Raw genomic sequence first — 21,950 nt, 5'->3', positions numbered from 1 at the left:
TCCTAGTATGGAGTGTTTTAATGTGTACAAAATTCCTTATATTTACAGTTTTGTATGACATTGAAAATATCTTCTTTTGTCAAAAACAACCCTACATTCCGTCATTGTCAACTTCTCAGATTCAACATATGACGTAATCAGGGAGGTGTCTATATCAGTGTCTTTATACGACATTAGGGTCAAATAAGGTCACCAGATCATACAAAGGTCAATATATAGGTCACTTGGTCAAATGGCAGGGTTTAGGCCAAAGGAGAGACGTAGTTAACACTTTTCTTATATGTTTTGTTGATAAAGAAAACATTTTAATTACATCACACAGGAGCGGCAATATTTCCATGTAACTATATTTTCGGCGATAAATGACATAGGTCAGATCTCCATATGATAGATATGATTTCTATTACGCAGAAGGTTGTTGAAGTTCCGCGTTCTACGTCGAAAATGATTTTTACAAAAACAGAAAAAGGGGTAGTGTTACATGGAATGGCATAATTGTGGCGTATTTATCGGGATATGTGAAGTTTGTTTACGAAACAGCCATGTTGTTGACGTGTTGTTAACGAAGTGTTCATGTGTGGGAAGGAGAGCTGTGAAACACAACACCTCACACACTCGGGACTAACTCGCCTTATCAGCTCGGCCTGTGGTGCAGTGGCTCGGGCAATGGTCACTTCCGCCGATATGTTACCAGTTACCATGGTTACATGTTTAGGAAGAACCACTGCATGGCTTCTTGATAACTTTATATTATTAAACTGATTCCTAATTAACATATTTTCATCGATACAACTGTTTATTTTGGACAGAGTCCACGTGAGTCATACACTTACAGGGAAACTTCTTTACTGGTACGTACATACACAATGTACAGATACATGACACTTATAGGCCACGGTGGCCTAGTGGTACGTACATAACACTGTACAGATACATGACACTTATAGGCCACGGTGGCCTATGGTACGTACATACACAATGTACAGATACATGACACTTATAGGCCACGGTGGCCTAGTGGTACGTACATACACAATGTACAGATACATGACACTTATAGGCCACGGTGGCCTAGTGGTACGTACATACACAATGTACAGATACATGACACTTATAGGCCACGGTGGCCTAGTGGTACGTACATACACAATGTACAGATACATGACACTTATAGGCCACGGTGGCCTACTGGTACGTACATACACAATGTACAGATACATGACACATGTACAGATTACACTTATAGGCCACGGTGGCCTACTGGTACGTACATACACAATGTACAGATACATGACACTTATAGGCCACGGTGGCCTATGGTACGTACATACACAATGTACAGATACATGACACTTATAGCCACGGTGGCCTAGTGGTACGTACATACACAATGTACAGATACATGACACTTATAGGCCACGGTGGCCTAGTGGTACGTACATACACAATGTACAGATACATGACACTTATAGGCCACGGTGGCCTAGTGGTACGTACATACACAATGTACAGATACATGACACTTATAGGCCACGGTGGCCTAGTGGTACGTACATACACAATGTACAGATACATGACACTTATAGGCCACGGTGGCCTAGTGGTACGTACATACACAATGTACAGATACATGACACTTATAGGCCACGGTGGCCTACTGGTACGTACATACACAATGTACAGATACATGACACTTATAGGCCACGGTGGCCTAGTGGTACGTACATACACAATGTACAGATACATGACACTTATAGGCCACGGTGGCCTAGTGGCTATAAAGGGTTCCGACACGTTACTATATTTCTAAATGGGACACTGCAAGGTACAGACGGTAGGTTCTGTGTTTTTCTCCGGGTACTCCGGCTTCCCTACATCTTTAAACCCTACCACATCCTGAAATGACCCTGTCTGTTTGTAGGAACAGAACAAGTAATTAAGCATGTAGGAACAGAACAAGTAATTAAGCATTAAACTATCTCTCTATGGAAGTTATGGCCAATGTGGATGCCAGAACAGACGATCATATGCACGGTATTTTATGTGCGATATTGCATCATAAGAAGTACATGTTGTATAAAGTATGTCCACGATGTTCTAAAATCTATTGTGTTATAGTATAAGTATACAATTTCTACAGTCAAGTATATGTTGCGGTAATGTTGCCTACCTTTGCCTGTAGAATAGCACCAAGTGTGTAGGTCCCTCCGCCCCGGAATTTTATCTTTGGAATGTCCTCCTGCAGAAGTGAACATTTGTGTTGGTCGCTCGAGGTTTCGGATATATAATCAATTTGACGAAGTACCCGACTTTTGGAAGAGAACGTCACTACCGACACCCGGGTATGGTCTGAGTCTACGGTAAAGTCGGCCAGAAGTTTCCTCACAAACTTTACCTCATTGATAAAGTCATGGGGACCAACACTAGACGAGCTATCCACCAGGAACACAATGTCTACTTTCTTGTTCGTCGTCTCTCTCAACTCCGACACATGACGTTTCAGGACAGGACCCAGTGTGTTCACCTTGTTTTTGTTGAGTTGTGGAATATAAACTCGCCTCCTCTCCTCAGTATCTTCATAGGTACGGTAAGAGTAAGATAACTTAAACACAACACATATAAACACCAGTCTCAACACACTGACATACATGGTTATGGAACTTAGAACTTGTTGAGCCACATTAGGTAATCCAAAAATCGGCCATTGAAAATGTCTACTCCGCCAGTGGCTATGAAGACATGCTATAGAAAGCAGGGGTTCTGTGAGTGTAACTAGATACAGAGGCTGCTTCATTTATCATCCCAGTACGAGTTACCGGACGTTATCGCCCAGTCGGGACCCAGTTTTACTGATGGAGGTGATAAGGGGGCTACTGGAACCCTCCCCGCGTACACGCTATCACGTATAAATCTGGTTACGTTTTCACCAACATTGTAATCCCATCGTATTTTCTATTTCTTTAATTTCACCTCTAAATAGATGGTTTACAAGCAGAATGAATAAGAATTTAAGATGTTCACCGTTGTGTTAAAATACTAAAAGAAAATCCAAACTCAGACAAAAGTCTGGTTAGCTTGCTAGTAAACAAACCAAGCTTGCTATAGTTTTGTACATAATTGAATCCTAAAAAAATATTTGGGATTGATCCTAGAACCCTAAACTATAGTGCTGACATAAAGAATTTTCAGTTATTAAATTGGCATGTGGGCAGCTATATAATTTGGACATTCAAAGAAATAATGATAAGCATTTTCACAATGATTTCCACAGTTTGTACAACCATATCTAAGACAATACTTTATTATAAATGTCGGGATATCAGTAGGATGTGTCTGTATATTACCCTGTTATCATTGTGTTATCTCCCCTTTTTACTTCCTGTACATAAGTTTGGTTCGATGACGTAAATGTTTTAAGCTAATTTCAGCCATTGATTATGGTATACATGGTAGGCCTATCTCTGCGTGACTTAGTAAAACTTAAATTGATTTCATAGTTTGGAATGTCATACACAGCACAACAGTGATTGTAATAGCACATCCCAATACTATTGAAGCTACAGCACGAATGTAGTAACAATACACCTAATTATTCTAGGGAGATACTCTGGCCCTGACACCAGACTTAGACGTTATGACAGCTAGGTGTCTGCCGACACCAGACATCTATCTGTCATAATGTCCAAGTCTGGTGTCAAAACTTAAATTTGAAAATGAATGGAGAAATGGGGAAAAACTTATCAAGTTATAATTGCACTTTTTCACACATTTACTTTATTGAACTTTTTAAATCCATATTTATAATTTATTTATTTTATTTACATGTTTATATATTTGATTTTTGCCAATCCTTTCCCTGCACATAGCCATTTTTTACAGTATTCAATTGATGATATATAATTGTTCCTCCGTCTCCATCCTACCTAGACCTTTTCAACTTTATTTCATATTTCTTTTTCTTTCTCTATAACTCTGCCACTCTTTCCTTTTTCTTCTAATCATGTTTTTGATTCCTTTCCTTAATATTCAGTGCAATATAATTGATTTTTTTTCTCGCCTCCAAACTCCACATTTGTATCTTTTTCCTCTTTATGTAATAGAAATTTAAGCCTCCTATTTAGTAGTTGTTGTATGTATGTGAATAAATATGCATGTGCTAAATATAGGAGTACTGGTGTCAGGTCCAGAGTATCTCGGGCTAAGAAAAAGGTAACATAATATGGAGGAGAGAAAATAGGAAATGAGCGGATGGGATGGCCATTTTGAATAATGTTTTCATTGCTTCCTTATTAATTTTCTATCAGTGTTATTTACATGTAAATATAATTTTAGTATTGTCGTTCCGCTATTTTCCCGCATTCTGTAATTTTAGTGCTTCTAAAAATTGTTGTACTTCCGCAATGTTTTACCGCGCCTCGTTTTCAATTCAACATGTGCTTCAACAGCCACACTAAAGGTTCATGATTTTTTTTTTTTTTTGCTGAAATATGGCTGAAGGTAACGGCGGGGCTCGCCCCAAGCGAACGGGAGCTGGAGCAATACTAAAAGGGTTTATCAACGCCCTTCAAATTTGACGATGCCAGAACATGGACCCATGCCGGGGAGTGATCATGACGAAGAAGAGCTACAACAACTGCAAAACGAACTGAAAAGGATAAAAATTGACAGGGGAAAAATTATGATACGAAGACAAATTAATGAAGAAAAGGAAAAAATACGAACCGAACCCGCAAAATATTACGTGACACCAGACAATTCAAGTGGTCAAGGTCAAGAGAGTGGAGCCGTTGCCAGTGTCGGTGAGTTGATATTGTACAATTTGAACAATAACAACGAACAGCACAAATGTTTAAAAAAATCGTAGACCTTATGTGGCAGGACCCTATTCCCCAATATGATACCGCGAATCTTTGCAAAAAAAATGAAGATGAGATTAGGTAAAACTCGTAGTTTGGAAAAAGTGACACTAGAACAATGGGGTCTCGCGAACATCCAAATCATGAATGCCCTCACAAAATCAGGCGATCTTCCCAATTCTGCACCATACTTAAAGTATACAGCTGGCATTTTTTTTGCTCGCGTCGAAGTATGTTTGGTTTTCCGTGCTCCTTTATGATAAGGAATATCGAGAACAACAAGCCAGGGAGCATTCGACAAGATCTGCGAGAAATCTACCTAATTCATAAATCCTCTAATACCACGTCGAGGGCATTTCAAGAGGCTGGCATTCAAACCCCGTTTCACAACAGTGCACCGGATCGTCGAATGAAGGGTCCCTTCCTGCCTAATGAGAAAGAAATCTGTCGTAGCTTCAACAATGACATGTGTAGTACGCGACCGACATGTAGGATGGCACATAATTGTGTCATTTGCCTTTCAAGTGTTCATTCGGCCGTTAAGTATTCCCAAGACACTTCCAATTCTTACCCCACTGTCACAGGGCCCCCAAAAAACGGGCCAGCTCAACAGTAGACTGTACAAATGATTAAAACATGAGGCGTGGGAAGAACTTCTCCCAACAGATTGTGAGGATAGGGAGGAACTTTTAGTTGGTATACGTGATGGATTTACCCTTACTACAAAATTTGGTCCATACCAAGATGTCGTAAGAGACAATTATGCATCAGCTGTTTTACATACTGAAAAAAATGAAGATCAGATACACACGGAGTTATCGCTAAAAAATAGTCGACCTGTACATACATGTTTAAATTCTTATACCTTGGATACAGATTGTTCTGGATTTAAAAAGTGCTATTTCTATTATTAAACCAGGTGATTTCTTAACAAAAGAGGATTTAAAAAGTGCCTACCGCTCAGTAAAAATTCACCCTTCAGACTATGCACTCACAGGCTTAAAGTGGACGTTTAAGGGAGAAACATCGCCATCATATATGTATGACACAAAATTAGCTTTTGGGCATGCCAAAAGCCCTAAAATCTTTCAAAAGCTGAGTTCGTCGGTGTGTCTTATCATAAAAAATCATTTTAATGTGACAGTTATCGCATATTTAGACGATTTTCATCACTTTTGAACAATGCAGTAGAGGTCTTCGATTACTCATCTCCACACTGGGAAAATTGGGCTTCAATATATCGTGGAACAAAGTCGAGGGTCTTAGTCAGCAGCTTATCTTCCTTGGAGTCTTAATCAACTCGACGGAACTAACATTGAGTTTACCGCAGGAAAAATGACAGAATTTCAAAACTAACTAACTACGTTTGTTGAAAAAAAGCGTGCAAGTGTCAAACAACTAGAATCTTTATGTGGAAAGCTAAGCTGGGCATGTTCGGTGATAAAGGGAGGCCGCACCTTTCTCAGACGTATGTTAAATTTGATTCCAAGTGAATATAAAAGTTCTAATGCAAAAGTTAAACTTGATAATGAGTTTTTCTCCGACTTCATAGAGGCAATACCTCTAACAGCCTACAGACAGACGCGTGTGATAAAGGATGTGCAGGGTACTTTAATGGCGATTACTTTTATGTCAATTGGGAATTAGACCTGCCAGTGATGTCCTCCAAACATATTAATATTAAAGAAAAAATGGCTGTGGTATTATCAGTACGTTGGGCCCCTTGGTGGTGTAATAAAACTGTGATTGTGTCAACGGACAATATGACCACCATGAGCATTATTAACAAAGGGTCCTCTAAGAATGACCGAAAAGAAGCAGTGGGCTAGTTCCACATCAGAGACATATAAACTCATTTACAGACTTTTTTGAGTTTTTGTAAGGCCCATAAACTAGAAAGAGTTCCGACAGATATAGAGACTGTAGAAATGTATGTCGCCTATTTGGTTGATTTGAAAAAGTTCAAATTTAGCAGTATAAAATCTTATTTAAATGTTATATCAGTCTTGCAAAAGTCCGAAAATCTACTTGATGCTACTACAGCCTGGCATGTAAAACATGTCTTAACGGGTGGCAGAAATTGGCACAGCACAATCCTGTAAGTCCCCAGTAACTCCCCGTTTAGTGTTAGAGATTCACAATATTTTAGACTTTACTTGTAAAGACAACTGTGTTTTTTTGGGCAGCCTGCCTTGTTGGTTTCTTTGGTTTTTTGAGACCTTATAATTTCTTACTGAAAGGTGTATTGATACTATGAACCTCTTTTGTTGACCTTTTCCTCTTTATTCTGTATCCTAGTAATCCCATTTCCCTCTTCCTTTTCAACAACTTGGGTTTGGACCTATATATCTCATGACATTTGCAACTCTTATTTTTTGTGTTCTCAATTTATAGATACAGATCTGGTACTGTTAAAAGATGTACTCATGTGCTTCAACAGTCACGCTAAAGGCTGATGATTTTTTGCTGAACACCTGAAAGTTCGGCGATCGGGGTCTACGTTCAAATGAGTTTTAACGTAGTTTATGTTGTCTAGGGTCCATGAGATTGTAATAAGGAATTACATCTATGATGGTGTGGTCAAGGTCGAGGCTAACCTATTGACACTCTGTCATATTTCACTATATATATCGTACTTTTCGGTCAACAGACATTAAATGCATTTCGTGAAAAGGGTCTTTACATATTTCGATTTAGAATAAATCTTAACGCGGATTTTAGAGTTATGTAATAAAAACATCTTAAATCTGTGTGTATTTCAATTGATACTTCAAAGCAATGTCACAATGATGTTATGATGTTAATGTGAATAATTTTGAGAAGAATATGCCAGTCAGTCGATACATAAGTAATTATTTTTCACGGGTCCATCCATTTACGATTTTCAGAAGAGCGACATTTTTACTTTCAACCATCAGAATTTCGTAATATAAATTGAAGAGCGATCAAATCCTTTGCGCGAAAATATAAAGCTGTATTTGTTCTTACTCATCAACAACTTTGAATGTAATGTAAAACACACAAAAAAATAGTTTCAGTTATTTAATCTACTTTTTAAATGGTACAATTAAATATACTACAGATGACAAAGCTTTCTCTCCTTAAACAACAATTACATAGAAGAAATTCTTCCACCACCCACTATTGCGTTGGAGAGAAGTGTTAATATCAAATTATCAAAATAAGATGTCTACTGACTTTCATATGTTATCTGTATTTACGAAACAATCTTCTACGAAAGACCTGTAGGAATATTTCAGGAGTTCACCTTGATCTTGCTGAACTGGGGACAGCAGTAGCTCTAATACACACAATGCTGAACACGTGTTCAAATATTAATTTAACTAAGATTTAAATCATAAAACATGCATAGTTCTGTTTATCATATTCAATGTCATTTCATTCTGTAATGGGCAAGTTCCACCATCACAAAGAGACTCAACATAAACAAAAGTCTCCAAAAGCACACGCTCACTTCACACTCGCAAAACATCGCATACATCTCATCACTTGACACTTCCGGTATACTGATTGTAACATAAAAATTGTTGTACATTACATTGACACTTCCGGTACACTGATTTTAACATATCAAAAGTTGTACATTAAATTGACACTTCCGGTACACTGATTTTAACATATCAAAAGTTGTATATTAAATTGACACTTCCGGTACACTGATTGTAACATAATAAACGTTGTACATTAAGTTGGTCCCGCCTCTGTAACACGGCAAACATCTAATCCCTTTCTCCTATGATTTATTGTCTACATCTCACCATATTTATTACTTTTTGATTATGACAACTTTCTGTCTAGTTGTATAATCCCCCTACCTTATTTATATGGTGATAACAGTCTATCACTGGGGATGTAAATCAGACGAGTGATATCAGAGGGATATATACCTAACACGATTTATTGCCCTCTCCTATACGGATATACATACCGCATTTGGAAGTGACGAGATTTCATGCTCTAAATTAGACCGTGAAACTCTCCTCTGCACATGTTTTATGGAAAACTACAAATTGTGAAAATCAGCAATGGTGAAAAAAAAAACCAGTGCAGTTTCTCTATCAAGATAGTTCAAACGTTCCTCTCGATTAAGTCTTATAAGCGACACAATTTAGCACGTAACACACTCACAGTCAACCGCACAAGAAGTATTGAGATAAATAAATAAATCTGTATTCATAGCCACTATGTAATGCTTTAAATACTGTATGAGAAAATTTGGCTGTAATTAATGTCTCGTTTATAATTAGGATCATTATAAGGAATATTTTCAATCCCTCTGCTAATAAGCCAATACACTTTGGAGACAAATTGGGGGGAAATACATGGCCATTTGGTTTTTTTCTTATTTAGCGATTTTCTTTTCGGGCAAACAAAACACCAACAAAAACCGACAGTCGTTTCAATTTGATGTATATAATTAATGCCCTGAAATTTGATGTATATAATTAATGTCCTGAAATTTGATGTGTATAATTAATGTCCTGAAATTTGATGTATATAATTAATGTCCTGAAATTTGATGTATATAATTTATGTACTGAACACTGGGTAGTAAACTTGTGAATTGGATCAATATTAAAAACAAACAAGTAGCAACTTTAAACAATTAGTTTCTCATGGTTTTCATTCTTCCAGGACTTATTAATTATAATACATCCTAAACGACTTCCATAAATACATGATATTGTTATTGATACTTTATACAAACATATAACCATACCTGGAAAATGTCATGGGCAGAACAGGCTGTCAGGAACAGACTGGCCAAAGTGCCGTTGATTCATTGGTTTTTCAGTATTTTAGAATTCTGAACAGTAATTATGGAGAAAACTTATTCTTTTTAGTCATTATAATTACATTATAATGTATTCGTCGCATTGAATTAACTTATTTACTTTGTGTCATTAAACCTTTCAAATTTCGAAAGTACTACAAATAAAGATAAATGCTTCCATCTGTGAAGTTAGGTCGAACTAAAATCCAAATCCTCGTATTTTGGCGGTGGATCGTAATCCGGATCTGTCCTTGATATCATTGCTTCCTGATAGCTAGGAAGACTAATCACCTCCCCTACCATTGGTCGTTGTTCATCCCTATCCACTACACGGGATAAATTATCATATCCTAATGGTGTATTGTTCTGTAGATTTCCGGAACTGTCAGCAATGTGTTGTACACCGCGTCCACTTTGAGAATAACTTGGTGTAGTGTTTCCTTCATGATGTACCCGGACTTCAGTTCTTTGTGTATCACTCGTACTTCCAAAGTTACGTGAAGTTCTAGAGGCTCTCACTACATTACTAGATGGACTCCGAACTGTGTTTTGTTGCCTTCTTCCCGTTGTAAGGTTTTGGGGTCTTCTTGAAGCAGCCCGATTGGAGTCTGCGATAATTTTCCTATTAACCACATTTTCGTAGCACATCAACCAAATAGCAAAGGAAAACAAACCTATAACTATTATTCCTACTAAAACAAGAGGGTAGACTGGAATGATGAGCATGATGTTGGTCTTCCAGAAGAAATATCAAGGATCCAGTTAAAGTTTAGTTGATCTATAAATGCCAGGTATGGTCGGTGAGTGACAGTTGGGTTACCATTTCTTTCTGCCCTTATCGCAGTAGAAGTATTCTCCCAATGAAGGTATCGGCCAAGTAATTCTACAATGAAGACATGATCATTATTGAGGACAGTTTGATTTTGATGAATATCACATCTCAGTGTTTCGGCTTCACCAAGTTAAATTTAGATTTTATCACAACATTTATATAAAGACTACGTCACGTGATCGTCTTGATACAGACACACTTTGTTTATATCACATGTTATGATGATAATTTATCAACACGAACTCACGTGATAACGAATCACTTCAGGTATTTCCCATTACTGTTGCTGATTTGAAGTCGTTATTTCCACCATTAGAAAAGTCTTGCGATATACGTTATCCAGTATTTTAGCCGTTCTATATATTGAATCTTTCGTTATCTATTTTGTCTATTTAAAGTAAAAGTGACGTCACTTTTGTAAAAGTTGCTAAAATCGAGTAAGTCGTTAATGTGAAATAAGTATTCGTTAAAGCTTGATGAATTCAATGATAATGAATAATCAAAATAAAATGTAAAGACCTTCTAAATATACAATGACAACAATACAGGAAGTGTTTATTACAAAGATAATTGATTGTATTTACATAACTAGTGTAATGAGTCACATAGTGTTGATACATAAGGACTGATCAACACGAAGACACGTAATGTGACAGTCCATATCAATTGTTAAATCAACTCAGAATAAAACCTACCTTCTATCCAGACATTTTATATCCGTCTACTTCCCTCTGGTCGGTTTATATTGATAATCACATTCATGTGACCTCTCTCGTAAAGGGGTCATTTTATCTGAAAATACCAACGTATCTCACTATCCCAAAGGTACGCAAACAAAGCGAGCCACATATCGTCTGCCTCTGGTACACCTGTGAGAGGAAAACACTCCACAACAAAACGGTATTATACGTAATGGTCAGACCGTCGTTTCGACATTGTTTTCTACACAAACTTATTTTAATTAGTTGAAGAACCTAATTTTAATGACCTTCCAATACAATAGAAACTTATTTAATCAACTGGATAGATAAATACTATTGGTCAGTTTTAAATGTAACTTCAGTATGCTTAGTGTGTTTATTCTGTTTCCTCACTATTTTACCAATTGGATACAGGTGAAGACTATAGAAAAGCTTTATGAGTGATGTAATTTATATGTGACTCATTAATTATCACTAGGTCAATTGGTCCTATGTATAACGAGTGTCGCTATGACCTAGATTTATATGGACAATATCGCTGTGACCTAGATTTGTGTGGTGAATATCGCTGTGAACAATCCATTTGCTTTTACAATATTTCTACTCAGAATGTCAGTGAAACTACAGGATAAAATAAACATTATAAATAAAACATGAAAATTCCATAATATGTAACAATTGAAACTATCAATAGAGACATAAAAACATCTGTTGGGGAACTCTTGACAGACTACACAATGCAAATAGATACACCGAAAGTATAAGCTTTAGTTGTTTTTACCGACATTACCCATCATACAAATCTAGGTCACAGTGACGCCCTTGATACAGATATAGGTCACATCAACACTCTTCAAACACAATTTTAGGTCACAGTGACATCATCCATACAAATCTAGTTCACAGTGACATCATCCATACAAATCTAGTTCACATCGGCACTCATCATACAAATCTAGGTCACAGTGACACCTTTGATAAAGATGTAGCTGCCAGACCGGGATTCGAACCCGGGATCCTCCGAACACTAGCCAAGTGCTCTTCCGATCGCGACTGAGCTATCTGGTCACCGATGATCGACCCAGTCCAATCCCGCTACACTCCTCCCTCCTTTCTCGAAGTCTTCGCCATCGAAGACATACGAGACCCTTCCAAACACCATCATCGTGGGCTATTTAGCTGGGCGCCAATTCTGTAACAGAAGAGGAGAAAATATAGCGGCCAGTCCGGGATTCGAACCCGGGACCCTCTGAACACTAGCCGAGTGTTCTACTGACAGAGTTACCTGATCACCGATGATCGACCCAGTCCAGATATATGTCACAGCAACACTCGTCAAACACAATTTTAGGTCACAGTGACATCATCCATACAAATCTAGTTCACCTTGAGACCCTTCAAATATAGGTCACACCGACACCCGTCATATAGATATAGGTCACACCGACACCCGTCATATAGATATAGGTCACACCGACACTCGACAATAGATATAGGTCACACTTCATATAGATATAGGTCACACCGACACCGTCATATAATATAGTCACACCGACACCGTCATATAAATATAGGTCACACCGACACCCGTCATATAAATATAGGTCACACCGACACCCGTCATATAAATATAGGTCACACCGACACCCGTCATATAGATATAGGTCACACCGACACCCGTCATATATAGATATAGGTCACACCGACACCCGTCATATAAATATAGGTCACACCGACACTCGTCATATAAATATAGGTCACACCGACACCCGTCATATAGATAAAGGTCACACCGACACTCGTCATATAAATATAGGTCACACCGACACCGCCATATAAATATAGGTCATAGCGACACCCGTAAAGCATAAATAGGTTAAAGTCACTCTCACAAATGAGAGTCGAGCAGCAACAACGAAACCGCAATGCATATAAATGATATATGAAATTATTATAGAAGTCATATAATTTGCAGATTCATATATCATATTATTCATAAAGGCTAAAAATAGGTCACTATAACAGTTCAATAGTATTGATCAAATGTTCAAATTTTCTTAATATATGCCATGGTAACTAGAGATGTAATAATAGAAAATAAAGCAGCATTACGATTTAAAGGGTGTACTGTATATCAAATACAAAAAAAATATTTGTGGTATAATCTCGCCTAAAAATAAAAACTGAACTGCGTAATCGTAGTTTATTTTTTTCGTAAAAATAACAAAACATAATATGTATGACAGAGACACACTGTGAACGACAAGTATACCATATGAATAAAATATATCTATATGGATGACGAATATATTACATGAATATCGAAAGGTGCAATACACTTCATATATATATATACAAAGGTACAACACAATAAAAACATTTAAAATATAAATAACATGAATACAATAAGAATATAGCCACTGCATAATTGAGTAATCTTTGACATGCCATATTTAGCTACGAATTCAAATAATTTCATAATATGTATTATAGCAAATGTTAATTAAGAAAAAGAAAAACCTTACAATAGATTATCATGAAGTAAAACTTTCCTATTGTCAAATATTGCAAACAAAAGTGAACTGATCAAACTAATAAACTAATAAAACGGGGGCTTCAGAGAAATGTAAAGGTCGCTCATGATTCTGTCCTACACTCTTATTAAAATCTGAACAAAAATAAACAAACAAACAAAAACAAATAAACAAAGAAAGGGGAGAGGGTGTGAAGACATAAAAAAGCAAATATGCCAAACTTTTTTATTTGTTCCGGCGAATAAAGACGACTGCTGTAGAAAATATCAAGCCCGATGCCTGTACCTACATAAAACCTCAGTGTCAGTTATTTTGGCGGGATTATATTTTCGCTATTTTACGAGACATTGCTGTGATCGCGAAATTTCAAAACCGTTAAAACTGAATTTAATTATTTTCTCGATTATATTGAAGATATATTGACCGGTGTAATTAGCCATCTGTACAGTAAATGTATAAAGTATAAATTAGCCATTTGTACAGTGAAAGTATAAAGTATAAATTAGCCATTTGTACAGTACAGTAAATGTATAAAGTATTAATTCGCCATTTGTACAGTAAATGTATAAAGTATTAATTCGCCATTTGCACAGTACAGTGAATGTATAAAGTATTAATTCGCCATTTGTACAGTAAATGTATAAAGTATTAATTCGCCATTTGCACAGTACAGTAAATGTATAAAGTATAAATTAGCCATTTGTATAGTACAGTAAATGTATAAAGTATAAATTAGCCATTTGCACAGTACAGTGAATGTATAAAGTATGAATTAGCCATTTGCACAGTACAGTGAATGTATAAAGTATTAATTAGCCATTTGTACAGTACAGTAAATGTATAAAGTATTAATTAGCCATTTGCACAGTACAGTAAATGTATAAAGTATTAATTCGCCATTTGCACAGTACAGTAAATGTATAAAGTATGAATTAGCCATTTGTATAGTACAGTAAATGTATAAAGTATAAATTAGCCATTTGTATAGTACAGTAAATGTATAAAGTATTAATTCGCCATTTGCACAGTACAGTGAATGTATAAAGTATGAATTAGCCATTTGTATAGTACAGTAAATGTATAAAGTATTAATTAGCCATTTGCATAGTACAGTGAATGTATAAAGTATAAATTCGCCATTTGTACAGTACAGTAAATGTATAAATTATTAATTAGCCATTTGCACAGTACAGTAAATGTATAAAGTATTAATTAGCCATTTGCACAGTACAGTAAATGTATAAAGTATTAATTAGCCATTTGTACAGTAAATGTATAGAGTATTAATTAGCCATTTGTACAGTAAATGTATCAAGTATTAATTAGCCATTTGTACAGTACAGTAAATGTATAAAGTATTAATTAGCCATTTGTACAGTAAATGTATAAAGTATTAATTAGCCATTTGTATAGTACAGTAAATGTATAAATTATTAATTAGCCATTTGTACAGTACAGTAAATGTATAAAGTATTAATTAGCCATTTGTACAGTAAATGTATAAAGTATTAATTCGCCACTTGCACAGTACAGTAAATGTATAAAGTATTAATTCGCCATTTGTACAGTAAATGTATAAAGTATAAATTAGCCATTTGTACAGTACAGTAAATGTATTAAGTATGAATTAGCCATTTGCACAGTACAGTGAATGTATAAAGTATTAATTAGCCATTTGTACAGTACAGTAAATGTATAAAGTATTAATTAGCCATTTGCACAGTACAGTGAATGTATAAAGTATTAATTCGCCATTTGTACAGTAAATGTATAAAGTATTAATTCGCCATTTGCACAGTACAGTGAATGTATAAAGTATTAATTCGCCATTTGTACAGTAAATGTATAAAGTATTAATTCGCCATTTGCACAGTACAGTAAATGTATAAAGTATAAATTAGCCATTTGTATAGTACAGTAAATGTATAAAGTATGAATTAGCCATTTGCACAGTACAGTGAATGTATAAAGTATTAATTAGCCATTTGTACAGTACAGTAAATGTATAAAGTATTAATTAGCCATTTGCACAGTACAGTAAATGTATAAAGTATTAATTCGCCATTTGCACAGTACAGTAAATGTATAAAGTATGAATTAGCCATTTGTATAGTACAGTAAATGTATAAAGTATAAATTAGCCATTTGTATAGTACAGTAAATGTATAAAGTATTAATTCGCCATTTGCACAGTACAGTGAATGTATAAAGTATGAATTAGCCATTTGTATAGTACAGTAAATGTATAAAGTATTAATTAGCCATTTGCATAGTACAGTGAATGTATAAAGTATAAATTCGCCATTTGTACAGTACAGTAAATGTATAAATTATTAATTAGCCATTTGCACAGTACAGTAAATGTATAAAGTATTAATTAGCCATTTGCACAGTACAGTAAATGTATAAAGTATTAATTAGCCATTTGTACAGTACAGTAAATGTATAAAGTATTAATTAGCCATTTGTACAGTAAATGTATAAAGTATTAATTAGCCATTTGTACAGTACAGTAAATGTATAAAGTATTAATTAGCCATTTGTACAGTAAATGTATAAAGTATTAATTAGCCATTTGTATAGTACAGTAAATGTATAAATTATTAATTAGCCATTTGTACAGTACAGTAAATGTATAAAGTATTAATTAGCCATTTGTACAGTAAATGTATAAAGTATTAATTCGCCACTTGCACAGTACAGTAAATGTATAAAGTATCAATTAGCCATTTGCACAGTAAATGTATAAAGTATAAATTAGCCATTTGCACAGTACAGTGAATGTATAAAGTATGAATTAGCCATTTGCACAGTACAGTGAATGTATAAAGTATTAATTAGCCATTTGTACAGTACAGTAAATGTATAAAGTATTAATTAGCCATTTGCACAGTACAGTGAATGTATAAAGTATTAATTCGCCATTTGTACAGTAAATGTATAAAGTATTAATTCGCCATTTGCACAGTACAGTGAATGTATAAAGTATTAATTCGCCATTTGTACAGTAAATGTATAAAGTATTAATTCGCCATTTGCACAGTACAGTAAATGTATAAAGTATAAATTAGCCATTTGTATAGTACAGTAAATGTATAAAGTATAAATTAGCCATTTGCACAGTACAGTGAATGTATAAAGTATGAATTAGCCATTTGCACAGTACAGTGAATGTATAAAGTATTAATTAGCCATTTGTACAGTACAGTAAATGTATAAAGTATTAATTAGCCATTTGCACAGTACAGTAAATGTATAAAGTATTAATTCGCCATTTGCACAGTACAGTAAATGTATAAAGTATGAATTAGCCATTTTGTATAGTACAGTAAATGTATAAAGTATAAATTAGCCATTTGTATAGTACAGTAAATGTATAAAGTATTAATTCGCCATTTGCACAGTACAGTGAATGTATAAAGTATGAATTAGCCATTTGTATAGTACAGTAAATGTATAAAGTATTAATTAGCCATTTGCATAGTACAGTGAATGTATAAAGTATAAATTCGCCATTTGTACAGTACAGTAAATGTATAAAGTATTAATTAGCCATTTGCACAGTACAGTAAATGTATAAAGTATTAATTAGCCATTTGTACAGTAAATGTATAAAGTATTAATTAGCCATTTGTACAGTAAATGTATAAAGTATTAATTAGCCATTTGTACAGTACAGTAAATGTATAAAGTATTAATTAGCCATTTGTACAGTAAATGTATAAAGTATTAATTAGCCATTTGTATAGTACAGTAAATGTATAAATTATTAATTAGCCATTTGTACAGTACAGTAAATGTATAAAGTATTAATTAGCCATTTGTACAGTAAATGTATAAAGTATTAATTCGCCACTTGCACAGTACAGTAAATGTATAAAGTATTAATTTGCCATTTGTACAGTAAATGTATAAAGTATTAATTAGCCATTTGTACAGTACAGTAAATGTATAAAGTATTAATTAGCCATTTGTACAGTAAATGTATAAAGTATTAATTAGCCGTTTGTACAGTACAGTGAATGTATAAAGTATAAATTAGCCATTTGTATAGTACAGTAAATGTATAAAGTATTAATTAGCCATTTGCACAGTACAGTAAATGTATAAAGTATAAATTAGCCATTTGTACAGTAAATGTATAAAGTATTAATTAGCCATTTGTATAGTACAGTAAATGTATCAAGTATTAATTAGCCATTTGCACAGTACAGTAAATGTATAAAGTATTAATTAGCCATTTGTATAGTACAGTAAATGTATAAAGTATTAATTAGCCATTTGCACAGTACAGTAAATGTATAAAGTATTAATTCGCCATTTGTACAGTACAGTAAATGTATAAAGTATTAATTAGCCATTTGTACAGTACAGTAAATGTATAAAGTATTAATTAGCCATTTGCACAGTACAGTAAATGTATAAAGTATTAATTAGCCATTTGTATAGTACAGTAAATGTATAAAGTATTAATTAGCCATTTGCACAGTACAGTAAATGTATAAAGTATTAATTCGCCATTTGTACAGTACAGTAAATGTATAAAGTATTAATTAGCCATTTGTACAGTACAGTAAATGTATACAGTATTAATTAGTCATTTGTACAGTACAGTAAATGTATAAAGTATTAATTAGCCATTTGCACAGTACAGTAAATGTATAAAGTATGAATTAGCCATTTGTATAGTACAGTAAATGTATAAAGTATTAATTAGCCATTTGTACAGTACAGTAAATGTATAAAGTATTAATTAGCCATTTGTACAGTAAATGTATAAAGTATTAATTAGCCATTTGTACAGTACAGTAAATGTATAAAGTATTAATTAGCCATTTGTACAGTACAGTAAATGTATAAAGTATTAATTAGCCATTTGTACAGTAAATGTATAAAGTATTAATTAGCCATTTGTACAGTACAGTAAATGTATAAAGTATTAATTAGCCATTTGTACAGTAAATGTATAAAGTATTAATTAGCCATTTGTACAGTACAGTAAATGTATAAAGTATTAATTAGCCATTTGTACAGTACAGTAAATGTATAAAGTATTAATTAGCCATTTGTACAGTACAGTAAATGTATAAAGTATTAATTAGCCATTTGTACAGTACAGTAAATGTATAAAGTATTAATTAGCCATTTGTACAGTACAGTAAATGTATAAAGTATTAATTAGCCATTTGCACAGTACAGTAAATGTATAAAGTATGAATTAGCCATTTGTATAGTACAGTAAATGTATAAAGTATTAATTAGCCATTTGTACAGTACAGTAAATGTATAAAGTATTAATTAGCCATTTGTACAGTAAATGTATAAAGTATTAATTAGCCATTTGTACAGTACAGTAAATGTATAAAGTATTAATTAGCCAATTGTACAGTACAGTGAATGTATAAAGTATAAATTAGCCATTTGTATAGTACAGTAAATGTATAAAGTATTAATTAGCCATTTGCACAGTACAGTAAATGTATAAAGTATTAATTAGCCATTTGTACAGTAAATGTATAAAGTATTAATAAGCCATTTGCACAGTACAGTGAATGTATAAAGTATTAATTCGCCATTTGTACAGTACAGTAAATGTATAAAGTATAAATTAGCCATTTGTATAGTACAGTAAATGTATAAAGTATTAATTAGCCATTTGTACAGTACAGTGAATGTATAAAGTATTAATTCGCCATTTGTACAGTACAGTAAATGTATAAAGTATAAATTAGCCATTTGTATAGTACAGTAAATGTATAAAGTATTAATTAGCCATTTGTACAGTACAGTGAATGTATAAAGTATTAATTCGCCATTTGTACAGTACAGTAAATGTATAAAGTATAAATTAGCCATTTGTATAGTACAGTAAATGTATAAAGTATTAATTAGCCATTTGCACAGTACCGTAAATGTATAAAGTATTAATTAGCCATTTGTACAGTACAGTGAATGTATAAAGTATTAATTCGCCATTTGTACAGTACAGTAAATGTATAAAGTATTAATTAGCCATTTGCACAGTACAGTAAATGTATAAAGTATTAATTAGCCATTTGTACAGTAAATGTATAAAGTATTAATTAGCCATTTGCACAGTACAGTAAATGTATAAAGTATTAATTAGCCATTTGCATAGTACAGTAAATGTATAAAGTATAAATTCGCCATTTGTACAGTACAGTAAATGTATAAAGTATTAATTAGCCATTTGCACAGTACAGTAAATGTATAAAGTATTAATTAGCCATTTGCACAGTACAGTAAATGTATAAAGTATTAATTAGCCATTTGTACAGTACAGTGAATGTATAAAGTATTAATTCGCCATTTGTACAGTACAGTAAATGTATAAAGTATTAATTAGCCATTTGCACAGTACAGTAAATGTATAAAGTATTAATTAGCCATTTGTACAGTAAATGTATAAAGTATTAATTAGCCATTTGCACAGTACAGTAAATGTATAAAGTATTAATTAGCCATTTGCATAGTACAGTAAATGTATAAAGTATAAATTCGCCATTTGTACAGTAATTTTATAAAGTATTTTGTGATTACACAATTAAGATTTACCAACAGCATGTTTGATGACGATTCGCAAATTAAACGGACAAACTTGGGATAAATGTAATGACGAGTTATCTCGCTTTTCATGAAAATCGAGGAAACATTTTACTGAAGTAACACTAACAGTTTTCAATCTACATGGGCATCCGGAGTCCTGTTTTCATAGAATTTTGAAAGGCCCATAAGATTTCTAGAAATGGTTCACTTTTACATAATCATATCTGGACCCATGTAAACAGCAGTAGATACATCACTGACTATGGCTACCATACTTTTAATCCTACTTTAATGTATCATTGAATCAGAATCACACTTAAGCATGCTATTGATAAGTTAGTGTTTCATTGAACTTTTAGAGCTCAGCATTAGATACAAAGCCTTAGACGACTTTTATACTTACATTTAATTAACATCATTGAAGTCCTTAAAAGATACCAAGCTTCGTATGACCTATCAAACAACCTTCAGATGAACATTTTCAGCATCAGACGGTCATTGAAAATCTTGATGAACTAAAGAGAAACACAAACAAAAAGTAGTGTCAGCCTGTTGGTGAGAACAAATCGAAATCACGGCTATACGTTTCACCCATAATGTCAAACGTATAGCCGAGTTAATGCATTCAAGAATAATCTGATGAACTTCGTTGGGAAACACAAATGTGCTAGGAAAAGCTATAGAGAAAAATAACTCACAGGAGCGGTAATATGAAGAATAAAGTGGGTACCAATGAAATACAATAAATTTCAGCGAGTTTTCTAAAGTGCAGTGTTAACATATAGTTAAGCACGATTAAAAGAATACTTCTTGCAGCTAATACAACGGTTACCATATTATCCCAATGATTTGCATTCTATGACTGCATTGCAAAATTTAAAAAAAATTACCATAGTGAAAACATTATCGATCGAATTCACAAGCAATTCACATACGGTGGAGATTGAACATCCGGATAATAAATGAACAATATGAAGTACTTATTAAAGTTCAAAAAACGACGTAAACAGGTAAAATAATAAAGGTAGCATAGAGCAGAAACAATTACAAACCTTCAACGTGACAATTATGTCAGAATACAAGTGTTGTAGGACATCATTAGGGACATCCATTATGATACAGAAAGGTGTTGAAAGTCTTAGCAAATAGTGACAGTTTATATATTGTAACGATGTCATTCTATATTAAACCATAGTTTATATAATGTAACGATGTCTATCAATATTAAACTACAGTTTATATAATGTAACGATGTCTATCTGTATTAAACCACAGTTTATATAATGTAACGATGTCTATCTGTATTAAACTACAGTTTATATAATGTAACGATGTCTATCTGTATTAAACCACAGTTTATATAATGTAACGATGTCTATCTGTACTGTATTAAACTACAGTTTATATAATGTAACGATGTCTATCTGTATTAAACCACAGTTTTATATAATGTAACGATGTCCATCAATATTAAATTAACGTATGTTAATGTATTAAACTACATTTATAATGTAACGATGTTTATCTGTATTAAACCACATCAGTTTATATAATGTAACGATGTCTATCTGTATTAAACTACAGTTTATATAATGTAACGATGTCCATCAATGTATTAAATTAAAGTTTGTATATGTAACGTATGTTTATCTGTTATTAAACCAC

The 21,950-nt window shown here is 33.6% G+C and overlaps 1 protein-coding gene and 1 long non-coding RNA gene across 2 annotated transcripts in view; both read right to left on the bottom strand.

Moving 5' to 3' along the window:
* Positions 1–2,779, bottom strand: part of LOC138326564 (sushi, von Willebrand factor type A, EGF and pentraxin domain-containing protein 1-like) — a 53,356-nt gene extending 50,577 nt beyond the window's left edge. The window contains exon 1 of the mRNA XM_069272661.1: positions 2,171–2,779. Within this exon, the coding sequence (XP_069128762.1) occupies positions 2,171–2,650 (480 nt within the window). The 5' untranslated portion in view covers positions 2,651–2,779. The remainder of the gene's footprint in view (positions 1–2,170) is intronic.
* A 5,106-nt stretch (positions 2,780–7,885) lies between these two features.
* Positions 7,886–11,340, bottom strand: LOC138326079 (uncharacterized). Its single transcript, XR_011208868.1, has 2 exons — positions 11,179–11,340; positions 7,886–10,534 (listed from the first exon to the last, which is right to left on the bottom strand). It is a non-coding gene; the product is annotated as an uncharacterized lncRNA (long non-coding RNA).
* Positions 11,341–21,950: the final 10,610 nt, after the last annotated feature.

The sequence above is a fragment of the Argopecten irradians genome, chromosome 6 (genome assembly GCF_041381155.1).
Source record: "Argopecten irradians isolate NY chromosome 6, Ai_NY, whole genome shotgun sequence".
NCBI lineage: Eukaryota > Metazoa > Mollusca > Bivalvia > Pectinida > Pectinidae > Argopecten > Argopecten irradians.
The sequence above is the reverse complement of the archived record's forward strand: the minus strand, read 5'-3'. Positions and strand labels throughout refer to the sequence as shown.